Source organism: Amblyomma mixtum, chromosome 1, assembly GCF_055824585.1.
Source record: "Amblyomma mixtum isolate Tamu chromosome 1, ASM5582458v1, whole genome shotgun sequence".
Taxonomy (NCBI): domain Eukaryota; kingdom Metazoa; phylum Arthropoda; class Arachnida; order Ixodida; family Ixodidae; genus Amblyomma; species Amblyomma mixtum.
This window is the reverse complement of record NC_143012.1, coordinates 30,912,213-30,939,463: the sequence shown is the minus strand read 5'-3', so window position 1 is coordinate 30,939,463 and position 27,251 is coordinate 30,912,213. Positions and strand designations below refer to the sequence as shown.

At 49.9% G+C, this 27,251-nt stretch overlaps 1 protein-coding gene across 4 annotated transcripts in view; it reads right to left on the bottom strand.

The window, feature by feature from the left end:
- Window positions 1-27,251, bottom strand: part of Pka-C1 (Protein kinase, cAMP-dependent, catalytic subunit 1) — a 416,348-nt gene that overhangs the window by 88,989 nt on the left and 300,108 nt on the right. Inside the window, exon 2 of one of the 4 annotated variants that reach the window (XM_089547436.1) lies at window positions 20,827-20,964. The exons of the other annotated variants lie outside the window; for them this stretch is intronic. Coding sequence (XP_089403562.1) covers window positions 20,827-20,964 — 138 coding nt within the window. The remainder of the gene's footprint in view (window positions 1-20,826; window positions 20,965-27,251) is intronic. 4 annotated transcript variants of the gene reach the window in all.

The window sequence follows — 27,251 nt, the reverse complement described above, 5'->3', positions numbered from 1 at the left end:
TGAGGGCTTTACATGAGGGGTGGGCTAGCAGGCAGTCTACGATCAGTCTAGAAGCATGAGCGAACAGTTTTTATTTTTCAGAGCATTTTTCTTCCAGACGCCTGATCACTTCAACGCCTTTTCAAGGGCGATGCGCAAGCAGAGTCGCGTATATTAGATTTTCGAGCGCAGAGTTGGGTGTTCCCTGTAAAGCTGCTCGCAGCTGTACGTACACCGCAGAGGAACAGTGTACCCCCGCCGTTCCTACTGGATGACACATACCCGTAGCTTCTACATCACTGCACGAAATTCGTAGAGAAGGACGTCAGCAACCAGGAAATGAAGAGTTGAGAGTAGCGCCGCGCTGAGAGACGACAGTGAAAGAAAATAGCCGGTAAAAGACGAAGAGGTTGGGGGGGGGGGGGGGGGGTAGTGCTATGGACGCGAAAGAGAGAGGGAAGGGATGAGAGGAAAGGGCAGCGTGATGTTGAGACAGTAAAGGACGAGAAAGCGCGGCAGGATTTAATATGGGAAACGGTGGAAGCAACACCGAAGAGGCCGGAAAGCCGAAGCAAAGGGAAGGTGTTCAACAAACAGGGGAAGGGTAGGTGGAATAAGGGAGAGGAGGATAGTCCACCGGTGCCCGGGAAATGAAGGCTTTGAGAAGCGTCGCGAAAAGGATGACAGCGAATGGGGACAGCGAAGGAGAACGAAAGAAGAAGCGGCGGACGGCAGTGAAAAGGAACGAACGAGGGCGAAATGAACGACAAGGCGTAGAAAAAGAAAAAAAGCCGCCGGGAGGAGCGAATGAAGTGGTGATGAAAAGAGCGACCGGGGGCCGGGGTTTCGGAGGCTAAAAATAGATCGCGGCGGGTCCCGCAAAGAGGCCGGCACCGTGGTAGGATGCTGTGCAAGCGAGTAGGCGAGACGCTGAAGCGAATAAATCGTGTTTTTTGCATCGCCAGCTGTGGGGGTGTTGGTAGTGTTTACAGGAGAAAAAAGAAGATTAAAAAGTGATGCCGGTCGCTGTAGCGTCTCGCTCAGGTCTGGCCCTTGAACAGCGGCCAACGGAGACGAAAAGAAGAAATGACAGAGGAGTAGAGTAAACAGTGTGAAGGAGATAGGGGGAGAGAGAATAGAAAGAGGGAGGGTAAAAGCTGTTTACAAACTAAACATTCATATAAATCGTACATTGCACATATATCAATGTCCAATGTCTTGTCACATATTAATGTACAGTACTTTAATGCAATCGATGCGCACATGTAAAAGATCGAACCACGCACGCATATACTATAGGTGAAGAGCTTTTTTTTTTTTTTTCGAAATGAGCTCAATCCACCTTGCCAAAAACTGAGAAAAACGCGTTTTTTTATCCGCTGCAACACATTGGAAAGCTGCTACGTGATACGCTTTAAAGTGCTAGTTATAGGAGCTACTTTGATAGTTTTTCAAAGGAAATAAGAGGAAAGATCTATGGGTGAACGTATAATTAAAGCTGAACTTCACTAGTGTCGGATATCGAAAGTAAACAAAAATAAAAACTCCTCAGGTGCCCTAATGCATGTCAAAACGCAGCAGTTCGCTGTCGTATATTTTTCACGACGCTGTTAACGTAGTTAGTTCGGTATTTCACTTTCTCCTAGGAAGAACCCCAGAGAGGAGGGCTGTTCCCTACGCTCTCTAAAGCACTCGCGTGAGATGAAAGTGTAATACAGGAAAGGGAAAATTCAAACACAGACTAAATAATATAGAAGACTAGCTAAACAGCGAGCCTTCATAGGCCATCAGTCATTGAATATTCGAGGGTTGGGAATGATACGCACCTACCAGCATGCGTCGTTCCCTCACTCATCGCGGCAAGCCACAAATGTGTGGGGCCAACGTGTACATAAATGAACCCACTTGTATAAAGCGCCCGAGCGGAGCTTTGCGGGGGAAAGGAAGTGATTTTTAAAAGCAGATACTGAGTTTCAGAGGCAACACTTGCTCTCGAGGGCCGACGGATAGACATACAAGCCGTGCCCTTATAAAAATAGTCTATAGACTTCTTATTGGCTCTATTGACTTCCTATAGATATTGCTTTTTGTCTATTCATAGTCTATAGATACAAAAATCTACTAAAAGTGTATGGCCATAAATCTATAGATTGTCTATAGACTGTCCATGGCAGTTGTATTGCCTATAGACTGTTCTCTAGGATTTGTCTATAGACAGTCCATAGACTTTATAGACAGAAGTCTATAGACACTCTATAGACTGTCTAAAACTTTTTTCGTAAGCAGGCACAAGCATCTTGCCCTTAGCAAAGCAACCGCCTTAAGATTTCGCTTCACTTGCTCCGAAGCATACCGTTCGATCGAGTGCTCTCTGACCTCTGTACATTCATTTCATCATCATCATCAACCTGATTACGCCCACTGCAGGGCAAAGGCCTCGCCCATGTCTCTCCAATTAGCCCAGTCCTTTACCAGCTGCGGCCATCGTATCCTCGCAAACTTTTTAATCTCATCTGCCCACCTGACTTTCTGCCACCCCCTGCTACGTGTGCCTTCTCTTGGTATCCACTCCGTTACCCTCGAGGACCAGCGGTTATCTTCCCTTCGCGTTACATGCTCTGCCCAAGCCCATTTCTTCGTATTGATTTAGACTAGGATGTCATTAACCTGCCCCGCCGCGGTGGCTCAGTGTTTACGGCGCTCGGCTGCTGACCCGAAAGACGCGGGTTCGATCCCGGCCGCGGCGGCCGAATTTCGATGGAGGCGAAATTCTAGAGGCCCGTGTGCTGTGCGATGTCAGTGCACGTTAAAGAACCCCAGGTGGTCGAAATTTCCGCAGCCCTCCGCTACGGTGTCCCTCATAGCCTGAGTTGCTTTGGGACGTTAAACCCAATAACCAACCAACCATTAACCTGCATTTGTTCCCTCACCCACTCTGCCCACTTCCGATCTCTTAACGTTAAACCTATCATTATTATTTCCACAGCTCGCTGCGTTGTCCTTAACTTAAGCTGAACCCTTTTCAAAGGGCTTTAATTTCAGATCAGTCGTGCCACATCCAGTGTGTTGTTTGGCGTTTTCACTAAATGGCAGGGTCAGAAAAAAAAAAGAAGGAAAAAGAGGGTAATGTTCCTCTCCGTCGTGTGTTTGGACGCCGTGCCAGTCGCGTTTCAGACAGCATCCTCGAGACGTGGGAAGCTCGGATATCGTCGTCATTGCAACCAGTGGTAGCCGCTTCCAACTACACCGGCCTCTTGATAAATGTGAGCTGCTGCGAAGATAATGAAACCCGAAGCATGCAAGCAACGGCCTGCCAGCCAGCCTGATAGGGCGAGGAGGTGCGCTTCCACTAAGTTCGGCGACCGCAAGCAAATACGCCGGGGCCAGAAGAACCAAGCAGACGCTACAGGGCATGGCGCCCATATACGGCAGACACTCGTCATAGCGAAATTGATACGACAGGAACTCGCTATAGCGAAATTCGCCAAGCGACGAGAATCGACATGCTAGCGGAGTTCGGATATAGCGGGATTGTTACGGTCACAACGAACTTTGCTTCAGGCAGCATTTGTTGTACAGAATATTGTTCTTCATAGAGCATAGTTTGGCAGAGAACGCCGGGCTGTTTTAGCTGTCCAAAGAAAACCCGTTTTTGTCGAAGTTTCTGATAGCACGAACCGCTTGAGATAGTTACGAGGAAGTTCGCCTAGGGAATTCATAAGTTATCAGTTAAACTAGGTCATCTGTGTTCAAGTGCGTATAAATTTGGCAGGACTTATTCACCTTCCACCGTGATAACCTGTCCCCTATAAGCCAGCCTGAATAGCGTTGCAAAGATGAAAACATAAAAATATAAAGAAACTACCACAAAAAGAAAGGCGTATAAGACTTTCTGCAGGTCTGTTCGTATCTCGTATGATCGCACGTAAGAAGGTTGCCGCATTCAGGCCGCGCTGTCTTCGGGCATAGGGGACGGACTGCCCGCATTACTTACACGATGAGAGCCGGAGTACGTGTAAAGGTACAGTGAGAACCATTTAAGGTAGTCAGCCCCGCCAAACATAGGAAGCTACACCCATTCCTGGAACCGTGTATACGGCCCTCGCCGACGACAACCAAGTGTAGTATATATAGCACATGCCGCGAATTTCTGATGCTCGGCATCGCATTAAAGAAAGCGGCCGATTATTTCTTATCTGCGTATCCGATTCCTCTTCCCGCCGACCTTCGTGGTTCGGATTCCCGGATCCAGTCACCTCGTCGTTCGTGAAACGAGAAAGAGAACGAGGGAATAAAAAAAAAAGGAAAGAGACAGAAAGAAAGGTGGTAAGTAAAAGAAGCGAAAGGAAGAGAGGCGGATAGAGAGGCGCCGTTTATGAAGAAAGAAAGAGATAGAGAGAGAGAAGGAAAGAAAGAAAGAAGGGAGAAAGAAAGAAGGAGAGAAAGAAAAGGAAATGAAGGAAGAAAGAAAGAAGCAAATAAATACACAAAGAAGCAAAGGAAGAAAGAAGTAAAGACAGAAAGAGAAAGAAGGAAAGAAGTAAAGACAGAAAGAGAAAGAAGGAAAGAAAGACAGAAAAAAGAAATAAGGAAAGAAAGACAGAAAAAAGAAAGAGATAGAGAGAAGGAAAGAAAAAAAGAAAGACAGGAAAAAGAAAAAGAAAGACAGAAAAAAAGAAAGAGAAAAAAAAGAAAGATAGAGAGAAGGATAGAAAAAGAAAGAAAGAGAGAAAGAAAAGAGAAGAAAGGAAGAAGGAAAGAAAGGAAGGAAGAAAGAAGGAAAGAAAGAAAGAAGGAAAGAAAGAAAGAAAGAAAGAAAGAAGGAAAGAGAAAGAAAGAAAGAAGAGAAAGGAAGGATGAGAGGTACAGAGAGAGCGATCACAGCCAACAGAACTGGACACTCGACGTATACCGATATATACACCCAAGTCCCCTAATCGATGCCGGCCTGTTTTGGTGACACGCGGCGCGGCGGGTGCTGCATTATTCATAACCTGGGGCCGAGCGCTTCCATGCCGCGCCCTCCGTTTTCACATGCGAGGGGCGCGTGCGGTGTCCCACGCACGGCTTTCCGCGCGACGCAATGCGGATCCTCCGAAACCGAAAACCATTTCCCTGTTTTTTTCTTATACGCGGGCGTCGCGGCTCGGTAAGTCGTTTAATTTTTTTTTCTTCTTCTATCTCTTTCCGCCAGCTTAATCCCGTATACCCGCGGGGAATTTCAGAGAGCTACACTATGGCTACTTTTCTGGGTGTGTAGACCCGATGACCGTAAAACGAGAGAGAGAGAAAGAGAGATAAGGAAAGGTCCACCATTTGTTTGTTACAAGAAAAAGCTCTCACGACTTTTCAACACCCGAGATAAATACGAGAAGTACGCCTCAGTTCGAAAAAAATTTCGCTTTCCGCAGGTTCCAGTGGCAGCAACTCGGCGATATGTAGCCAAGACGCATGTGAACAGCCCGGAAAATCAAAATGTTCATTGGTCACGTTCACACCCAAAAAGTGGGTGGTGAGGATGTAGATGGGTGCGTGATGTGAATTAGTCAGTCAGTGAGTGAGTAATGAGTGAGTGGTGAGTGAGAGAGAGTAAACGAGGGAGTGAGTGAATGAGGGAGTGAGTAGTGAATGCGTGAGAGAGTGAATGGTTTGGTTTATAGGGTTTAACGTCCCAAAGTGACTGAGGCTATGAGAGACGCCGTAGTGGAGGGCTCCGGAAATTTCGACCACCTGGGGTTTTTTAACGTGCACTGACATCGCACAGTACACGGGCCTCTAGAATTTCTCCTCCAAAGAAATACCACCGCCGCGGCCGGGATCGAACCCGCGTCTTTCGGGACAGCAGCCGAGCGCCGTAACCACTGAGCCACCGCGGCGGCCTGGAGAGTGAACGAATGAGCGATTGAGTGAGTAGTGACTTGTGAGTGAGAGAAAGAAAGAATGAGCGAGTGAGTGAGTAGTGAGTGAATGAGCAAGTCAGTGAAAGAGTGAGTGAGGTGGGCGAATTCCTAACTCATTATAGTTACCGCAGGTGAATGTTAGGCACAAGTTGCGCAATCATACTTGGTCATTACTGAACTCTCGCATACGCGTTACTCACTTGCGACGGAAAACAAACCAGGGAGGACCAAAATACAAGGTCCGTAACCATAAAATAAAATATTCAAAGACGTGTCACGGACTCCCACAGATACATCACTCCACTCACGCTTGCCTGAAACGTAGACGCGCAGATGATAATCGCCCATTCAGTTATTTGCAAACCGCGCCGTTCGTAATCGCGAACGAACTAGAAGACGACAAGAATAAAGTTACAAGAACAAAGTCGCAAAACAACTGCTGACCGCTCCACCACATTCCTAAGTTAGAAACCCCGATGCCCAGTGCTAAGTTCGCACTGGTGAGTGAAGATTCTAAACGCATTTCGCGACACTGAATACAGCAAACAGCAATGAACAGTTTTCGTCACTGAAGTAAAAGCTACAAAAAAAGAGAAAAAATGGAGGTCCTTGGGAGTGGTCTTTGCCCAGCAAGGGACTCAACTGGGCAGATGATGATGTTGATGTCGACGAGGGTACCTCGGAACAAAGATAAACAAGAAAGGTACCAAAAGTCCCCTGCTGTATTGAGAACACTGCTAATGCTGCGCAAGATAACATTTACGACAAAACGAAGGTTAGCGCTACTCACCGAAACGTTCGGTGGTCCTCAAAAGGTTAGCCGAGGTAATTGGCGGCACCTAGGGCTGCCCGCGCGGCAACTAATTAAAGCAGCGGCAACGATTTCCACGCTGGTTACGAATTCCGCGGCCGCGGCCTGGTAGAACCAAGTTTGACGTAGCGGACGCCGGCGTGTTTCGCGCTGATTACGGGACATCTTTCGAGGCTCCTCAGATGTGAGCAGTTTCTGCGATGGCTGTCTACGGGGTGGTTGGCCGCATTCATTCCCACAGAGACCGACGCGATTGGCGCTGCGCTGGCTTCTTCGGAGCCCGGGACGGGACGATGACTCACGATTATCGATCAAAAACGAGTCTTAGCGCTTGGCTCGGATAAACCACACATTCGATGCGAGGGTAATATCGCGGCGATCGAGGACGCAACCGTGTCGTTGCGTGGGGCGTGAAATGCCGTTTATCGGGAATTTCAGATACCACGATAGTCAATGGTATTTGACGATCAGCACTAAGCGCGACTTCCATTACAGACGTCTCTTGACGACTCATTAGGAATTCTGTAAGCAGGCAGCGCAGCTGGTAATTTGTGCGAGGTTAACCGGTTATCTCTGGCATCTGTCGTCTGCCTCACCGTACATCGGTATAAAAGTACACGCCTATCCCTTTCGAGGAACTGAAGAGATCGCTGCCAACTATTCATACCGTGAAAAGACGAAGTGAACGGCTGTGTGCAGTCTATAATAAACACGAATACGCCTATATGGGAGTAAAAAGGGACTATACGCTGTCCTTTAGCACACTCCTTTTTATAGGGAGGACAGCTTACTCCTTTTTTTACTCCCTTCTTTTTAGATTGCACCTATTTATTGTACAGTGCACAATGTAGACTTAATACATTACCTCATTAACTCATACCCCCCCCCCCCCCCTCTTCCCGAGCACTGTACGACAGGTTTGTAAACTCCTGCACTATGGTAAGGAAAATTACGGGAGTGGCGTTGATAAAAGAGAACGGCGTTAATTGCATAACAAGTACCAGCTACCGTAAGCTGAAGACAAAAACGACAAATGGACATGTATGGGGACAATTAATGCTGAGGATAGATGAACAATGAATTTTTTTTAGCGTAGCAGAGTACATTTGAAGAGGGCTAAAACGTATCTAACGGTGGAAGAAAGTCGACAGGGCATTGAAAATGGGGCTGTGGGGGGGGCAATGCTACAGGATAGGACGGACTCGCTCGGCGCAGGGCAGTGTGTATTGGTGATCAGCGGAAAATACCTAGCAGCGAACGTAATCCGTGTGATGACCATGTACTTGTGGAAGGCCCTGCGTCAATTGCGCTCGCGAAGGATGGTATACGAACGTGTTGTTGTTGTTAGGCCTAAACCGCGCGGCCGTTGGCTGCGTGGTGCTTAACAATTCAAGGGCGAACGCATCGTCGCCGCCCGGTTCCGGTTGGTTGCGAGCGCGCTTCGAGCGCGCGGACGCACCCCTATAGATAGAAACCAGGGCCAAGTCCAGCCCCGGGGTCACTGCTGCGGCGTGACTCCAATCAATAGCGCTCAAACTTGCAACGCCCTGCGGAGCCGCCGCCCGGGACTCCCCCCCCCCCCCCCCCCCCCCCTGCAGACCCCGCCCCGCGGAAAGAGGAATCATACGCCGACGGCACGCCACGCTTTACAAAGAAGGGAGTAGCGGTCGCCTTCCCATGGGAAAAAAAGGGCTGTTTTGTGGACAGCGGCAGCCATGACACGTGACCCCCGACACAGTCGCGTTGTTTACAGTGGCCGGTCCAAAAGCTTATCAAGTGTGAGGCATCTGGAGGACCAGCCTTAGCACTTTCCTGATGTACGGCGTAGGTTCGATAAATGTGCTATCCAGGGGGGCATAGAAGAATAAGAGGAGGAAGACAGAATACTGTTCTAGTGAATTAGAACAGTCAAATACTAGGTGCACTATGCTACACAGGGTGCTACACCTAAGTCTTTACACAATTTTTAAAAATAGGCTTTTTGAGGTAGAAGAGTGCTTTTTTCGGTATAGCACTGCAGCTGTGTAGTACACTAGAATGCAGCTAAGATGTGCTAACTAGCAGGTTGGTTAACTAATACAAAATAGTAAACTTTCTAACTATTACTCTCCGGCTCTTTAATCACTGAGTGCAGCCCAACGTAAGTACTATACATATCAGTTCTTAGAATTTCGAAAACGCGTTTAACCTCGGCGCTGTGGCCCAACAAATTTTTCTTGTGTACGTTTTTTCGTGCGCGCAACGCCATCCCAAGAAAGCTATACACCAACTCGCCCAGCAAGAAGTTCATCCAAACCAAAAACACGCGCTTTCGAGAAGCTTGCAGGCAGAGCAACCTCTCCAGTGGCCGCAACTCCTCGAAATAGCCCTTTAAGAATAGTGACAACTCGCCATCACTGGTTTAAACCCACACCGTTCTGAATCCCGCCTTTTTCACATAGCCACTCTAAGCACGAGCGCCCCTTCTCTTCTAGCCCCACTGGTTGAAAACAAAGCCGCCAGCCCCTACTGCGCATGCGCAGTTCAGGTTAGTGACGAGTGCATGCGACAGATGGCGGCAGCTGTCAAACACGCACACCACCTCGCAGGGGCAGCTCGCTCCACGTGGAACTGGATCGCGCCTGCGTCTCACACGTACTTTTGGCTTCAACGAGTAATCGACGAATGTTTGACAACACCACAGAGGGCGCCACATTCTGTGAAAAAGGCGATTCTCATATATTTACCTAGTCGGTTAACGAATCGCGGTGTATAGCCAAAGATGCATCGCGCTGTCACATTTCTCGCTCAGCTTTCTGGAGTGACATGTCCTTGTGCCAGCATGGAGCAAAATCGGATACAACTCAAGGCAGAAGCGGCTTTCCCCCATCAATAGGCCCCCTTCCAGCCAGTGGCGTAAGCCTATTCCCATGACCTTGCTAGCGTGACAATGGAGGGAGTGGCAGATGAAATGGGATAATCCCCTCCCTTCATAGTGAGGTAGCCTTCCTGCATTGTCGCGCTGCTCCCCGCATTTTCAGGCTAGTAGGGTCATGAGAATCGGCCGACTCCATTGGCTGGAATTGGGTCTTTTGACGGGGAAAAGTCGCTTTGTTCTTGAGTTGTACCCGACTATAGAAGAAAAACCGGCGTTATAGGGAGTATTCAACAACGTCACAGCGACCGCCATTTTGCTGCCTGTGGAGCCCAGCGAAAGGCTACGCGCATGTCTGATAGAATTATCGCCTCGTGCTCCTGCCTGCAATGCTGAAGAACAAAATGGCGCCTATGACGTCACGTGAATACCGCCTTATAGCGTAAACTTCGATTTAGTTTGGCTATACCAATTCACCGAAACCGTAAATTCAGCTCCACAAATGAGGCCAATAAACCTTCAAAATGTGCCCTTGAGAAGTATCAACCAATTTCTCCGAGTATCCATGACTGAAGGAATACTACATTTTGGGCTTTTATTTTATAAGTTGTTTAGGATGTAAAGTAGCCTAAATCACGGCGCTGTCGCGATTCCGTAGCCGAACTTACGATTTCGACGAAACAGTAGCCAAGCACATAACTGCCCAGGAGTCCCACGATGAATGAGCATCTCTTGAAGAAACTCAAACAATGCACCACCTTTTCCTTTGTGTAATTTGATAAACTCAGGCGCAAATCTGATTTGCACAATGAATATATAAAAAAAAAAACTGAGGGTGGGGGGTGCCCGAACGGCCGTGGCAAACCGCTTCGCATCGAAGCGGTCGCCCCACGCGGCCAGCGCTACAACGGTCCTAGGGACAAACATATCCCTAGTCGTTAAAAAAATAAATAAATAACCCGACGCGCTCTGTAGCCGCAGCCAAGTGATCACGCATCAAAACGCTGCAGTTTTTCACGGCCGCGTGGCATTTCACTTCGAGAAGAGTCCCTCCATAGAGAAAGGTATGGACAACGAGGGACGTACTTCTCGCGCCGCTCGGGCACCCCCCCGCTGCAGCGTTCCTTGCCATAGGGGCATCCTTGTGACGTCACCAGCCTCGCTTGGGAGTCAGATTGTGGAATAGAGGGCGCTACGGTTGGCCGTTGCAACATAGACTGCCGCAGAATTTGTGTGGCCATGAGCACTTACTCAAGCAAATCTTGGCGCCGAACAGGCCCGCCATTGTAGCCGCTAGCAATGCGGGTTAAATGCACCAAATAGGATTAGCCCTACATAAAGCCGGTACGATGACGTAGGTAAGTGTCCCATGTAGCGGCAAGGAACGCTGCGAAGCGGCTATACGACGAGCGCGAGAAAACGTAAGGGCCAACAGGACGTCAAAATTATTGGCTCAAATTCGGTGTGTTAAATTTAGACACCTGTATAATGCGGCTTCGTCGTATCGATCGCGCAGTTATGAGCCATGGCGATACGGCAAACACTTTAGCACGACGGAATCCGGGGGAAGACATTGCCGCGCATCCTAATAATAATGGATGCGCAAAAAGCCACGGTGCTGCGGATGCATGCTTGTTCTTGCCTCCTCAGTCAAACTGAAACGGCCTGTTTCAAATATCCACCTTTGGCTGCCAGTTTGTGTGGCTGCACTCACAAACAAGCGTAAGAAAGCGACCACTTACCCGCAGGTCCTCGTCACAAAGAAGACACTGCACAGCGAGCAATAAGCTGCGCGTAATAAGTCAATCTCAGCGCCGCGTCGCTGCTACTGGTGTGGCGTGCTTATACAGGCAAGTTGCTTTTTCATGCTGCGATATTTCGGCTTGTTCAAAGCAAGGCCGCGATTAATGAGTGCACTTAAATTGAAATGAAATGTTTGACAACGGAATGTTATTCGATGAGGTACTGCCAGAAATCATCAATCTAAAAAAGTACGCCGCTATGGTTAATCCAGTTTTATACGCCAAAATGAAGCACTCGGTATCTTGCGGTATTCGAACAGCGTTATGGGAGCACAGCAGACTCGAGAACACTAGGCGGTCATTCCATTTAACGTCGGTAACACGTCACGTCGGCGATGAAGGGCTACGTTTTGTGACGGATAACCTCGGCTGATGGTATCCAAGACGCGCTTGGAACAGCTTCGAGCGCCCTACCACGTTAGGCTTACGTCGCCATCATGTCGAGTTAGTCTCGAACTGGAATTACAAACACTGGGTTTATGCAGAATGCTTAACCACGCGTGCTAACCTGCATCAATACAACGATCAAACCAGACGCATTATTCGGCTCCCGGGAACCGGAGCGGCCGCCACGTTAGGCTTAGGGTTGAATGAAGAAGCGGCGCGCAAGATGCACTCAGGCGCTGCGGGGCGGCCGCCACGTTAGGCTTACGTACGGAACGAGGAGGTCGCGGCGGGCAAAGCGGCTCACATGACTTGTTGTCGGTGACGTTGTAGTTGATCACGCCGGGCGAGCGCGCTCCGCCTGCGACGGGTCTCCTGCCGCGCGACAGGGGCCCAACAGGGGGCTTTCTTTCTACGGCAGTCATGGCCGCTTCGGGCGCGGGCCGGCCGAACAGGGGCGCCGAGTCCCGACCGCTGGAAGGTCACGCTGGCTCGCCGGTGCCGCCGCCGCTATGCGCGCCCGATCCCAGCTGCTGCGGGGGAGGTATTCGCGCGCGCCGGGCACGCGGTCAGGTTTTGATGCGTGCTGCGTGGTTACCAGTGCGCGGTGCCTTTCCCTTCGCGAATGCGCACGGAACTGGAAGCCTTGTCAAACGTCGCGCTGTGCCTCCTTAGTAGACCCTCCACAACGAATTGTACGTAACAGCTTAGCCATAAAACTTGGTTTTGAAAACAATAAGCCAGTTTCAATCTTTTATGCTGCTGATGCGTTTCTTTTTGAATTTGTTGAATCGAGGTCCTTCGCGCAAACTATAGTCGGATACAACTCAAGAACGAAGCGGCTTTTCCCCGTCAAGGGACCCCCTTCCAGCCAATGGCGTCGGCCGATTCTTATGAGTCGGCTAGCGTGACAATGCAGGGAGTGGCTGATTAAAAGGGGACAGTCCCCTCCCTCCATGGTCGGGAACAATCCATTCCATGCATTGCCATGCGGCTCCCTACATTGTCACCCTAGCAGGTCCATGAGAATAGGCCGACGCCATAGGCTGGAAGGGGGTCCTGCCAATGGCGTCCTCTGCCGGGGAAAAACCGCTTCGTTCTTGAGTTGTATCCGACTACATATTGATCTGATACTCTTTCTGCATATTAGCAGTCATACGAAGTACTGTATAAGAGGCCCAAAAGAATTAGGTGAATTAAGCTGCTCCAATGAATGAAGTCAAACATGGCTCCCAAAAATTTGCCACCTAGTTTGTCTTCGCTATGAAAGGTTCCGGTTTCGTGTTGGAGCGAAGGGAACGACACCGCTCACTGATGACGTAAGCCTCCTCATCGCCAGCCTAATGACGCGACATGCGGGGACTATAGTCGTTTTCTAAAGTCTGCATTTACAGTATCAAGAGAAATCGGTCTGGTGTTTACATTTCCGATGCGATGATAGCAGACTTCAATTTCTTCAAGTGGTTTTGTAATTTAAACCATGCTGTCCGCTTTGCAGCTCAAGCAATATCGTCCGAGCCGTCCGCGTCTATTGATGAAAGCACAGGATCCGGCGTCTTCGTTTTAAAATCTCTTCGTTATACTATATCGTGCTAGCCGAAAACAGGACGCTTTGAGCAGCCCTGTACTTGTGCTTGCAGATGCTTGCGATAGCGTTAATATGTAGCTCGATGGCGGCACAAGTGAAAAGTGGCAATGAAAGTACCTGTAATCAGACGTAGTTACCTGGACTCTTCTTCTCGGATTTCTGGTGATTTTGACGAACACGTTTGTGCGCATGCACAAGTGGGAACTACATGAGCGTCAGCGCGGTACTTGCCGAGCGTTACCGAACACTGCCGAAGACTTCCGAGGCCAAGTGTTCTTGCTTACATTTATAGTTCTTTTCGCGAGAAACGAAAGCGCAAAAAGAAAATGCTTTTGTACCTACCGAACTGGGGATTACAAGGGGGGTACTGCGCACAAAAAGACAAGGACAAGAAGATAACACAACAAGCGCAGTGTTTACAAGCGTTGTCCTTAACTAAGTGCTTTTTGTGCGCAGTACCCCCCTTGTATTCACCATGATTGACCGACTAGCCCAACAACGTACGCTCTTGAACTGGGGATTATTCGTAAAGAATTGACTAGATTACGTGCTGGAAAAGAAGTGCTTTTTCAAGTCGCTCATAAATCTGACTAAATGCATACAGCCATTCAGCAACGATGCTTGGGCCGCTAGTGGCGCTAGTGCTTCGAACAGCTAACGCCCCAGCGACGAGGCGATACCACAAGAACTGTTGCAAAAAATACGGCACCCGTCTAGCCCAGGTCCCATAGAAACTGCCGACTTCAGTCGACCGTACTGCTAGTACTGCTCTATAGTCGGATACAACTGAAGAACGAAGCGACTTTTCCCAGTTAAAAGACCTCCTTCCGGCCAGTGGCGTCGGCAGATCCGCATGAGCCTGCCAGCACGACAATGCAGGGAGTGGCGGATGAAAGGCTCCTTGTACGGTCGGGGTGGTCCCCCTCCCTGCATTGTCAAGCCGCTCCTTGCATTGTCCCAATAGCAGGCTCATGAGAATCGGCCGACGCCATTGGCTGGAATGGGGGTCCCTTGTCGGGGAAATGCTACTACTGCCTTGAGTTGTAGCTGACTACAGCAACAATACTACGAGTGAATCAGTGACGTAGTGGTCTTAGCCTTTAGAAGGCAGGTCAGTATCGGTGGTTACTTTCATTCACCATGTCACTAAGTGGTAGTGGGACGTTTAATTGAAAAAAGAAAATAAACATTACTGGCTGGTGTTTTTCTGGTTATTTAGAAACTGCTGATGCGTGGCAATGTCACCAAGGAGACAGCTGCTGCTTGGAGTACCTACTGGACGGCACTGTCAGCCAACAAACCACAAAATGAGCAGTGCAACAAGTCTATGGTCTCTGAACACCGCACTGGTGAAACCCGAACGAACAAAAAAAAATCTGACAAAACTATTTCAAATCTGTTTCGCGGTCGAGGTGCGTTTCAAAGTACTCGCCTGTGGGTTAGAGCTAAAAAATAAATAAAATAAAGCACGTATTTTTCAATCAATAGACGTCGCCTTTTGCACCTGGGAAATAAATGCCGAACTATTAAAGCTCACCGCCAAAGCATTGCAGCAATGAGACAGCTAAAAGCTCCGCTATCTCTCAGTCTATAAGTGAGTTCGCCGCGTATTGCTAATTTTAAACCGCAAAAAACGCGGAGAATGTCGTCATGACGCAAGCACTGTCGCCAGAAGTCTATGAAAGGAAGCACTCAATGGCATTCCATGTTCAGAAATGCTTTACAGAAGAGTCGCTGCAGCATCAAGAAGTCTTTTTTTAATAACGGCCCTAAATAAAAAACAACGATAGAATGTCTCGGTGGCGCGCCCAGTACGATGCCGAGGAGCTTCCGTTAGGCAGCACAGTTAGATACTGCCCTGCATCACTAGTTCTGTGCAGCAATGTAAAAGCTTAAGTCAGAGTCAGCCAATCACAAGCAGCATGCACAACGCTGGTGGTAGGAGAGGACGCTTCGTGATTGGTCGTCGCACTGACTACTGTGCAACGTTACAGTACTCGGCCAAAGAGGGGCGGAACGCGCAACAGAGCATTACACGCAGTAACACACTCGTGACTGGTAGGCGCATCGACCATAATGCAATGTTTATCACAGTGATTGTCCAACAAACGGCGTCTGCCAATCACAGGAGGCACAGCACTTAATGGACGCAAGAACGCTTCCACGATTGGTCGACACAATGGCCACTATGCAGCATTTCCCATCGTGACTGGCCAGCGAATGGGAGCTGACCAATCACAATGCGTGTTTTGGCGCAAGCGGGGAAAAGAGTTCGGAGCCTGATTGGCCGGCGCTAGCTCTGCAGCTTCCGTCCACAGCACTGCATGCTTTTCTTCAAACACGAGCGCAGCGCTTCTCCCCTTGCGAAAATCGCGATCGCTGCGCCGGGAGCACCCGGGCGTGTCGGAGCTCGATAGAATCCCGGGTCGGATTTTCTCCGCTCTGACGTCACGGATCCCGCGATGTGACGCCACGATGACGTCAGAAGCAGGTTTGTTGTCTCTCTTTTTTACTCTCTCTCCGTCGCGCGCAGGCGCTCCTGCGCCCAGTCCCTTGCCATTCCGGACCAAACCGGCCGGGAGTCTCGCCTGCAATCACTTCTTTAGCATGACTTTTTTTGTTTATTATTTTTCACTTTCATTCTTTTTTTTCTCTTTCGCTCTCATCGCTGAAGAGCACGTGTGTCTACGGGACCGGGGGACTCGAGAGGAGGGCGCCGGACAAAGACGGAGATGATTGAAGTGTTTCGCAAGAGCGATTAAATCGCGTCACTGTTTGCTTTTCTGGAAACTGCTAGGTGTTGCGCACTGCTGACAAGATGGTAGCATACGCGCAGTTCGCTCCGCACGGCGATGGAGCCAGAGATGAAGCTGCTCTGGTGTGACTTTTACCTTTGACCAGTGCGCCCGTTAAAAAAAGAAAGAAAACAAAAAGTGATATCTGCGATGAAAATGTACTGCGTCGGGGATTCAGGGCTGTTTTAACATATCGACTCGTTCCCTTTCGGTTCCACTCCACCCTCATCGCCCTCAGAACCCAGGTCCCCTAAAAATGGTCTATAGACCGTCTATAGACTTCTTATTGACTCTATTGACTTCCTATAGATATTGCTTTTTGTCTATCCATAGTCGATAGACTGTCTATAGACACAAGTCTACTAAAAGTGTATGGCCATAAATCTATAGATTGTCTATAGACTGTCTATGGCATTTGTATTGCCTACAGACTTTTGTCTGTAGACAGTCTATAGACTTTATAGACAGAAGTCTATAGACACTCTATAGACTGTCTAAACCTTTTTTGTAAGGGGTGATTGAGGGAAAAAGGGATGTGCGGGAAGGTTCATTAGCACGAGGAGGATTTAGGGCCAGACGGGATACGAAACGGGGCGAAAGGAAAGACTGGGATGAAGTAAGGATGAAGACGGTCAATGACGGGCGTAAGGAGGCGAAAAGAATAAAAAAAATGACCAAAGCTGGCATAAACAACCGTAGTAGTGTCCTCGCCCTGGAAAGCGCGGTGTGAATCGCTACCCAGAACACACGCAACCTCTTTGCAGCAGTTTCGCTCGTCGACACACTGATTTCCTCCGCAGCATGGATAATAATGATAAAAAAAGGCCAGCAGGTTTTGTGTAAGCAGCTGGTCAGGACATTATTTCTTCGCTCGTCCTGGGCACGTACTAAACAGGAATGAGCTTTAAAGGGAGTAAAAAGGGTAAACGGTCCTCTACGGCACTCCCTAATAGGGATAGGACATTTTGTCCATGTCCTAGGGTAGATTTCCACCGCTAAATACACGACGCACTTCAGGTTGGCAACGGAAACACGTTCCCACTTCAAAAATATGTAAAGCTCTTACAATCGCGAATATTTTAAAGGTTCCAATCTTCATAATTTGCTAACCACAAGACCTCCGGTGCCGCGTTTAGAAGTGTGGTTTTAAGGGGTTGAACGTCCCAAAGATCGCCTGGGGGTTCTTCAACGTGCACTGACATCGCACAGTACACGGACCTCTAGAATTTCGCCTCCATCGAATCCTTAGCCTCCGTCCATTATCATTCAATTGCTAACTGCGTTAAGTTACAACGTTTTCAGTTGGGAATATGACTCTGTCGACAACAGTTCGCATTCCGTATATTTAGTGATCGAAACCTAGCCCCGAACTAGGGCAGCACTCTCTGCCGTCAAAAGGGGATGCACTACAAGACCGCTTACTCCCTTAGTAGGTAATCTATGTCCACCACGCTGATTGGCTGATCGCGGCAAAAGAAAAGAAACAAAAACTGGGCCATTGCAGTGCCTCAACCAATCGTGAAGGACAAATAGACACAGGATTAATATGTAACATTTACAGTGTACCAGTGCTGACTGCGCCGTGAAATGGAACGACTGCTAGTGTAGAGACCACAAAACAACTGCGTGGCTTGTGTTTATACACCTGCGCCGAGGACTCGCATACCCTATATATCATATGTAACGAAGATCATAACCACGCATTATGCCGCTATTTCCGGACATAAATCCTCAATAAGCCGAGGGCATACACGCGGCACATGTTGCGCGCATGCGAGGCTATAGTCTGCAGAAAGAAACAGCTTGTATGCACCCACCCTGAAACCAGGTGCAGCATGACTAGATAGATGACTAGTTGTGTGACATTAGTCGGCTGTAGTTGCCTTGCATCATGAACGACCGAGCTGGTCAGAAACAAATCCTTCTATTGCTCATAATAGGTGTTGTAAAAACAACACAATATCCCTGCCCGGCTATAAGTCAACCGCAAAGCAATGCCCTGAAAATAATCAGCACTGATATCGCGGTGCAAACACGAAATGATATATGCGAAAACTTGATTATCGAGAACGTATTTTTTTTTTTTTTATGCGAGGTAAAATGAATGCTTAATGGACCCGACACCACTAGCCACTCTACCGAGGTAAGTAATGCTATACGCCTTCGTAAGAAGCGTGTTTAGCGGCGGTATATGTGTTGCTCGCGATTAAAGCAAAAGACTGCGAGGGAAAAAAAAGTAAACATTCCGAATACAGTAACATGACGGAACTTTGGTATTAAAAAAAAGGGGGAAGGGGGACGGGGGTTACAAACACAGCGGACAAAAGAAAACTGGGCCTCCATTGTTGCGTCCGCGGTTAGAGAATATCGCGCGTCCTTTTTACCCGCAGAAATGTAGTGCACTGCGGTTTGTCGCGCAGCCGCTTCTCAAAGCGTCGGTTGTATCAACCTCTGAAGAAAAACGAAACAATGCGCAAAAAAAAATCATAAGAGAACAAAAGGCAGAAGCCACTCATTATATACCGCAGGCTAACACAATGCGCCCTTTGTGCTCGAGATTCTGCGAAGCAAGCGGTTTATCAGAGCGCCTAAGTGCGCGCGCGCGCGCTCGGATAAACCGCGCACAGCGAAGTTATTACGCAGGCATAATCTGAGGGTGACGGTGGAGTGGCAACGCTCTCCGCGACAGCTGATCGAACGACCGGTGCCATTATGAGCTGCGGGCAGTCAATTTCAAGCCGCTCCGCGCCACGTGCCTGCATAACAAGTATAGGGAAAGGGCAGTCGCACGCTACTAAAAGCGGGAGTGGGGGAGGGTGTATTGTTTCAACGCGGCTGATATATCCTGGACGCGCGCTCGGGGAGGCGTCGAATACATCTCCCTCTAAGCGCGCGTCGCGTGCTTGGCCCCTATAGCAACTGAGCCGGCGATAGTAGTTTTTGCCCGTGGAATAATGAACAGCGCAGGCGATATACCCTCGGCACGTGGCGACGGGATATTAATTTGCTTTCAGGTGATGCAGTACGTTTTTTTTTTCAGTACTGTCGCGAAGTTGCACCGTCCCGGAGGCGCACTACCCCAGAGGTGTACCCAGGGTACACCCACGCGGAGGTTCACTGCCACAAGGGTGTACCGTCGAGTCAGTACGCTCGCTCGGGCCATCAGCGGTATTCTCCATCTACACTTAGACCTCTTTATAACGAAGTTGAAGTGGCCCCGGTGATTATTTCGTTATATCCGTGACTTCGTTATAGCCCGTATTGGCCCGTATCTAATGGCAGAACCCGTGCCTTGCACGAAGCTAGCATAGAAAGCACTGAATTCCAAGCGCAGACGCAAGAAAACATAGTGGTCTCAGGTAGAGTCTGTGCCTGGTGCGAAGCTCACATAGAGGGCACTGTAGGGTGTATCGTCGAGTCAGTACGCATGCTTGGGCTATCCGCAGTATTCTCCATCTACAGTTAGACCTCTTTATAACGAAGTTGAAGGGGCCCCCGGAGATTACTTCGTTATATCCGTAACTTCGTTATAGCCCGTATTGGCCCGTATCTAATGGCAGAACCCGTGCCTTGCACGAAGCTAGTAGAGAAAGCACTGAACTCCAAGCGCAGACGCACTAAAACATTGTGGTCTCAGGCAGAGTCTATGTCTTGCGCGAAGCTAGCATAGAGGGCGCTGAGCTCGATTCCATGGTTTGAAAGCAAACCCACTCAACTTTGCGGTAAGTAAGCGTGTGCTCCTGACTGCCCGTGACTCGGGCATTTCATCCGCGCCAATGGAAACTGAGCCTCTATTGGACTGAAGCCTCGTTAGATTACATAAAAGAACACATTGTAGAGTAAGGCCGGCACAGAGCTGAATTCTGGATCCAATCTAGCTTGAACCGGATCAGCTTTGGCTAAAATGCGCGTGGTATGGTTTAGTACTCTCCACCGACAGTCATCGACACCACCTCAGCATTGGCTCGTACAAGGGAGTATTCACTGACGTCACAGCGGCCACCATTTTGCAGTCTGTGCAACACTGCGAAAGGCGGTGGGCATGTTAAATGGGACTCTCGCCTACTGCTCCGACCTGCACTGCTGAAGCTACGAGCTGGACAACAATATGGCTTCATGACGTCACCTGAATACCCCCTATAGGAGGGACGAGGACGAGTCGGGATGCGGTTTGAGCTTTAAGCCTCTCCTCTACCCCCCCCCCCCCCCCCGCATTGTTTCAAATTTCAAATTCAAATTTTATTTTGCCACCACGGTACAGATGATGGCGGGGACCCATAGTAAAAGCTGCCATTTGAAAGCTTGACAAGGCCACGGGCCCCCACTTTGACAGCAATGCAGTGGTTTGGCATTGATAGAAAATAGAAAATAGAAGAAAATAGTTGATAGAAATAGTTGATATAAATAGCTGATAGAAAATAGAAGCTTTATCTATCAAGCAGCGCGCAACATGAGACAGTTCTAGCGCGGCCGGACGGCCGTACGGCAACTCGCAACCAGTTGCCCATCCGCTGAGGTGAAGTGCCGGCAGGGGGCGCGCACTTGCTACTACGCATGCGCAGTACGCACCCGGCTGCACGTGTCCGCTATGCTAAATTTCTGCATGCATGTGACCGCTATTCGATGCTTCGCAGTGTCACGGCGCACGTGTCAGAGGCGTTACCTTGCGAGTCCCGCGTGGAGAGAAGGAAAGAGGGAGCAGCCGTGACTCACAAGGCACGCGGCCGCTCCACACAGGGGCCAGGTTGTCGGCCGGGAGATTTCGCGCCGAACCCTTGGAGTCGTTGGACAGCCGCCGCTCGAGTGGCTCGAGCTTGCCGGTCGCAAGGGTCGCTCCAGCGGCGGAACCGGCTGCACAGTGGCGTGGAACACAAGAGGGTGCAGCGCCACGCTGCGCTCAGACATCTTTCCTTCGCGAAAGCTATCAGTGAGCGTTACGGAACGAGCACAGCTCTCTGGTGCACTCCGGCATAAAAACAAAGCTTCGAGGACCGGCCGGACCATCTAAGGTTTGGTTGGGAAATATATAATTAGAAAGCCCGAAAAGACGGAGGCCAAAATACACGCACTGTGTCCCAGCGCCGGTGGTGGAAGCTGGGCTTGAGAAGAAAAGGCGCAGTAACTGTCTTATTCTCGGTGCGCACCTCAACCTAACGTAACCTAACGTAACCTAACCTAACGTAACCTAAGCAGGCACCATATGAAGGAGGGAGTGGAAGATGAGAGAAAGAAGTGCCGTATTTCCGGGCTCCGGAATAATTTAGACCACCAGGGCATCTTCAACATGCACTCACATCACACAGCACACGGGCGTCTTCAGTACTACTCATCGAAACTCGATCGCCGTGGACGGGACTTAGTCCTGTCATCGATATTCTGCGTGGCGTATACAGCTGCAGTCTCTCTGTCCCCTTCCGTGTCATATACCTTCCCCCGTGGTGCAGTTCAGGTGCCCAATAAGCAATTACCGCGCCTTTTCCTTTCTTCACAACCTCCCGCCCCTCGGCGGTGTCTTCTCGTATGCGCGTTTTTTGCTTCCGTCGTTTCGGAACTGTTCAACCACGTGAAGCGTAGAGCTGTTAAGTAATCCTCAGCGGACCACACAATCTATACCGGACCTCGCTCCAGCAAAGTTCCAGGAGCTGCTTAAAAGGGACACTGAGGACCAGTTTATCGAATTATTGTTATCTGTAAAAATCGATACCCTGGCTATATGCGGCTACGTTGACGTTTGTCCGGTAACAAAACACGAGTTTATAGCGGAGAAAATTGGATTTAAATTTTTTCCCGCCAGTCGAATCAAACTCGTGACGTCCTTACCGAAAAGGACGGGTTTCCACCGCTTTCAAGTGAACGGCAGTGCAGCGTAGCCTCCGGGATCCGTGCTAGAAAATCAGTGTCGATGTACACATTTTAGTTACGAAATCGACCGGTGATGGCGCCACCTGTGTTTAGTATTTTTCGCGGTACTATCTGATGCAGTACCCTACTGATGCGGTACCCTATTGATGCAGGCCGACTTCTATTTGTTCACAGTGTTCCTTTAACAGTGTTATTTACTCCTACCATTCAACAAACTCAAAATCGAAATCCGGTAAAAGCTCCGGTCGCCTTTCTGGCGGTTAGCAGACGGTGGCGCCTCATATTGGCTCTGCGGCGCGTCCTGCAACTTTCATCGTTACACGCTGCATCCGTGTCCTAAGCGGCGCTATTCAGTTCATCCGAATGTAGCCAATGGCGGTACGTCTGCAAACCTTCAAGCTTTGGACCATTAAAAATACCGAAATTTCTGTACACAAAATTTCATACAATAAAGAACTCTGGCTTCTGGCTACTAAGTCACGAGGTCGCACTGTGATTGAGTCGAACCACGAAATATTGCACAGTATAATGTTAAACGAACAAGAAAAAAAGACATGAAGCAAAGCTCTCGTGATGTTTACACCAGCAATACTAGATAGAACGCATCGCATCACTTCACACGGCGACCAACTGCATCTATGCAAGCATATATGCTGTCGAACTAATCAGCTATCGACAGCGCACGTATACGTGCAAGTCAGCAACCGTACGGTGCAACAGAGAGCGGCACCTGGCGGTGAGGTAGTCACCGCAGTGTTGTTTCGGTGATAACGCTTTCACGCAAGCAATGCCACACGCGGACAATCAAAGCCAGGAGCTATACTTCCTAATTTCTCCCTATCTGCCCCACAGTGCGCCGTTCCAGGGCTCTATACACAAGACTGGCGAGGACTGTGAAATTTCCGAAGGCTGAACATGCTGGAAACCAGTCACGTTGTACAAGTAAGTACTGTCGAGAAGACTGAAGAAACCCTCCGCTCAAGAACAGCAGAGAACCACCAAGCGTATACCATTCGCGAAACGTTATCCCGGAGCGACATAAACAACAACATCCGCACCGAGATCCTCGTTTGCCATGCAGACAGGGGGACACAAATCAAGCTCTCCTACCTCCCGTTGGCCACGTCATCTGCGCAGTGGCCCAGCCGCACAGTGTTTCCAACGCTTTGGCTGCGTCTGTGCTAGCTCCGAGGTACCCGGCCAGCGTGACGGGCCCCCTGGCGCGCCACCACCTATCACCACGCACAAACAAGCGCCAGCACCGCCAGCCACCACACAGCGCCACCAGAACCAACCGCGCACGGAAGACCTTCAGCTTGAAGCCTTCGGTTATCCCCACGACGTACACAACCCGAGCGCAGGTCAGACGAAGGCGTGCTTTCACCGGGCAAGCAACGGCGTACGCGGGTGCGGTATGGCGACCGCGTATGGGGCACGGAACACACGGGAAGCACTGGCAGAACTGTCGGGAACCGACAGGCGCGATATCGGTCGTTGCGACAGAAGAGTCATAAGCGTCAGGACCCGAGCGCTACCGGCGCCGGAAATTGCGTGCAGCATGACAGAAACTGTCAACAGAATGTATTCGATACGCACAACACTAAGCTACGTTTGAATATGCACTGGCAACAACGAAAACACGTTGCGTGTCTCGTACAAACTCGCGTCGTCCCCATCCTCTCCTAGCTATATAGCAAGGTGGCAGCGTGTCTTCAAGTCGGACAGCTCTTTTAGCCGTCCTAAAAGCCATGTCGAGTCTTCTAGCGCGGATCAGGAGAGACGGGGTTCAGTCTGTATACCGATGCAGCTTAGTGCGGCGTAGGCAGCGCTGCACGCAAGAGAAGGATAAATGAATTCGCGCGCGTCATTGCGCGGATGGCGGGCGCGTGCAAAGCGCATATCATTTCCCAATGCGACATCCGGCCCATGGCAGGCAGAGGTGCGGTATCCAAATATATACACACACCACCGAGCGCACGCGGCATGCACTCGGTAGCCTGCGCTAGTGGAAGAGTACCAACGACACTTGTGACTGTGATGTGACGCGATATTACGCGATATTCGAGCCTCGGAGAAAAGAAAAGAACAAAAGTGACAAGACGGAAGCGACGTTGGGTGAGCAAGCAATGTGGGGTGTTTCGTAACGACACATGCTGAGTGGTACGTTTCTAATCTAAGAAGTATGGCACACGGTCCTCGATTAGGTGTTCGTGGAAGTGGGGGAGTCTGTTAAGCTCAAGAACTTTTACTCGCACTATCATTGTGGCCGTTCCTATAGTGTTCTGCTTGTTCCTATAGTGTTACATCCTATATCCGTTCCTATAGTGCTCTACCGATAAAGACGTTGCATTGAACAGGCAGTAAGGGGCTCTCGTGGACAACAGATTAGCTGGTTCTGGTGGCCACACAACTATTTAAAGTGTGTTGACGTATGTGAACGCCACTTCTTCCCATCGCGTGCGAATATTTCGCGTGTTTGCGTTCTTCTCGTCTCGTCCTTGTTACTGCTGCGCTGCAATTTGCCAGTATGCAGAACCAACTAGCCAGTCACTGTGTTTTAAGCATAGAAAAGCAAATTAAAAAATTATTGCTACAGCGGAAATAGTAAGCGGGTGGGGGTTGGAGGCAGATGCAAAATGAACCACGCCCACAAACGACAGACCCGTCCGACACTGTTCATTCACGAAGGCCTGCCGAAGTCAGCACGGTGAAGTTCAGATGTCATAGGTCAGAAGGTGACGACGTAATCCGAGAGTCAGTACCACGACACTGCCTAAATTCCTGTGAAGCCGCCCTGGTAAGGCTGCTGCAAATAAAGGTGCTCAAGACGCTGGGATAGCCGACACATTTCGCAGGCGGTGTGCTCTACATACCAACGCTGTTTCGACCAGTAAACCAATCATGAATTGAGACAAACGCACGTAGATTCACTCTGATAACGGTACAGCCTGTTCGTTTGCTACCGCGTATAGACGACCAGCTCATCGACATGCAAAAACAGAACATTTGTAGTCCCTAGCGGGAGGTGCAGGTTTTGGTTTGGTTTGTGGGGTTTAACGCATTAAAGCGACTCAGGATATGAGAGACGCCGTAGTGAAGGGTTCCGGAAATTTCGACCACCTGGGGTTCTTTAACGTGCACTGACATCGCACAGCACACGGGCCTCTAGAATTTCGTCTCCATCGAAACTCGACCGCCACGGCCGGGATCGAACCCGCGTCTTTCGGGCAAGCGGCCGAGCGCCATAACCACTGAACCACCGCGGCGGCCGGTGCAAGTTTTAAAGAAACATTTTTCTGACATGTACAGCAGGACCTAGGCCACGTTTATAGGCGCGAGTAGTACGTATCCTACCTCCGTTTCTCGATGAAGAAAAAGAAATAGGCGCGAAAATCGGTGGCTCTACGAATCATCCCTCAAGGCGTACCATGTCACTAGAATCAGGAAAAAAAAAAGATGGAAACAACGAGAAATAAAAAAAAAGAAGACGCTACACGACGAGGAATGGGCGTAGCTCGAGCGGCACTTCACGCAGCACACTGTCTTCCAACCAGAACGGGGCACCATTAAGCTGCCATGCAATCTATAGGAGTACATGCTCAAGAACTGACACTGAGGAGCTCAGAAAACTGGCTCGATTCACTGGACGCGTTTTTTTTTAGCGAGCGGTGTGTCGCAGCCAGCCGAGACACGAAGGAGCTAGTGCATGAGGATTTAGCTTTATATGACGCTGTTGGCACATATCCATGACGGACTGACGCCGCTAGACACAAACGCGTAGATGCCTCCCCAACCCCCCTCCCACACAAACTCGCGCGGGTAGCGTTTTAAGACAAGCAAGTACCTAAGGTGCGGAGAAAAAAAAAAACAGTCATTCAGTAGGCAACGCTGACAAACAAACATGGGTTCGTGATTGGTTTGGTTTATGGGGTTTAACGTCCCAAAGCGACTAAGGCTATGAGAGACGCCGTAGTGGAGGGCTCCGGAAATTTCGACCACCTGGGGTTCTTTAACGTGCACTGACAGCGCACAGTACACGGGCATCTAGAATTTCGCCTCCATAGAAATTCCACCGCCGCGGCCGGGATCGAACCCGCGTCTTTCGGGTCAGCAGCCGAGCACCATAACCACTGAGTCACCGCGGCGGCACATGCGTTCGTGAGTGCGTGGGCATGTGTGTGCTTGTGTGTATTAGTAGGCTATCCTTTGCAGCAATTAAGTGAAGATGCCCCTCAGCACCACCACACCAGCGATACGGCGGAGGAGGCGGCGGCAGTGTTGCCAGACTGAGCCGGGATTTTCTCGGCCTTGGTCGCGCGACGCACGCCTCCGTTTCGCGAGCCCCATCGGTACGCCATTAGGTTCAACCACGCCGGCGAGCCAGGCGGCAGCTTTCCTTGGCGCGCGATAAGGAGCAGGGCTATCTCCCGCCGACGTCGCCGCCGCTCCGGAGGTTTGCGGTCGAGGCCATCCAAAACGCCGTCGTTGTCGCCGCCGCGTTCTGGGCCGGAAGGACGCGAGGTTGTACGACGCGAACGCCGATGCAAAGGACGCGTCCGTGTCCCGCGCTATAAACGCCCGCCGCCACGACCCTGTCTGCCAGAGACGCCTAGTATACTATACCGAGAGTTTGACGTCGTAAGAATGGAGTTCTTTCACAGGAAAACGTTGAGGACAGGGGTAGCGACACGGGGATTGTCATGGAAACGATCGGGGACGTGTTCTGCGCGCCCGCTGCAGAATGGATAGATGGATGGAAAAACTTTATTTTCGTCAGAGAGTATGTGTGGACGATTCCGTGTTAGATGGCCATCAACCCATGGCTGACGGCGACCTGGGTGGCCTACTCCACGGCCCTGGTCTGGACGACCGGGTCTGAGCTGGCCAACACGGCCTCCCACTGCTCGAGGGAAGGATCGCCCCGCCGGTGGCGGAAAACGAGCGAACGAGAGAGAGGAGGAAATCTTGATGGTGAACATCGATCGAAGCTAATCCCCGCTCCACACGAAATTTCGGAGAATCGGTGTTCGCAGAAGGATTCTACAGTAAAGGGACCCCTTGGAGGAGAGCAAGCTCGTATATGATGTAAGCCGGAATCGCTGCTCCCCCCCCCCTTTTCTTTCTTCAAAATTCAGTATACACTCTAAACAAAAAGGAGTAAAAAGGGAGTGAGGTGTCCTCCAGCGCACACCCTTTAAGAGGGAGTAAGCTAGAGGACAAGTAACTCCATTTTTCTCCCTTTAAAGGCGTATTGGTGTCGGACTTTGATGAGAAAT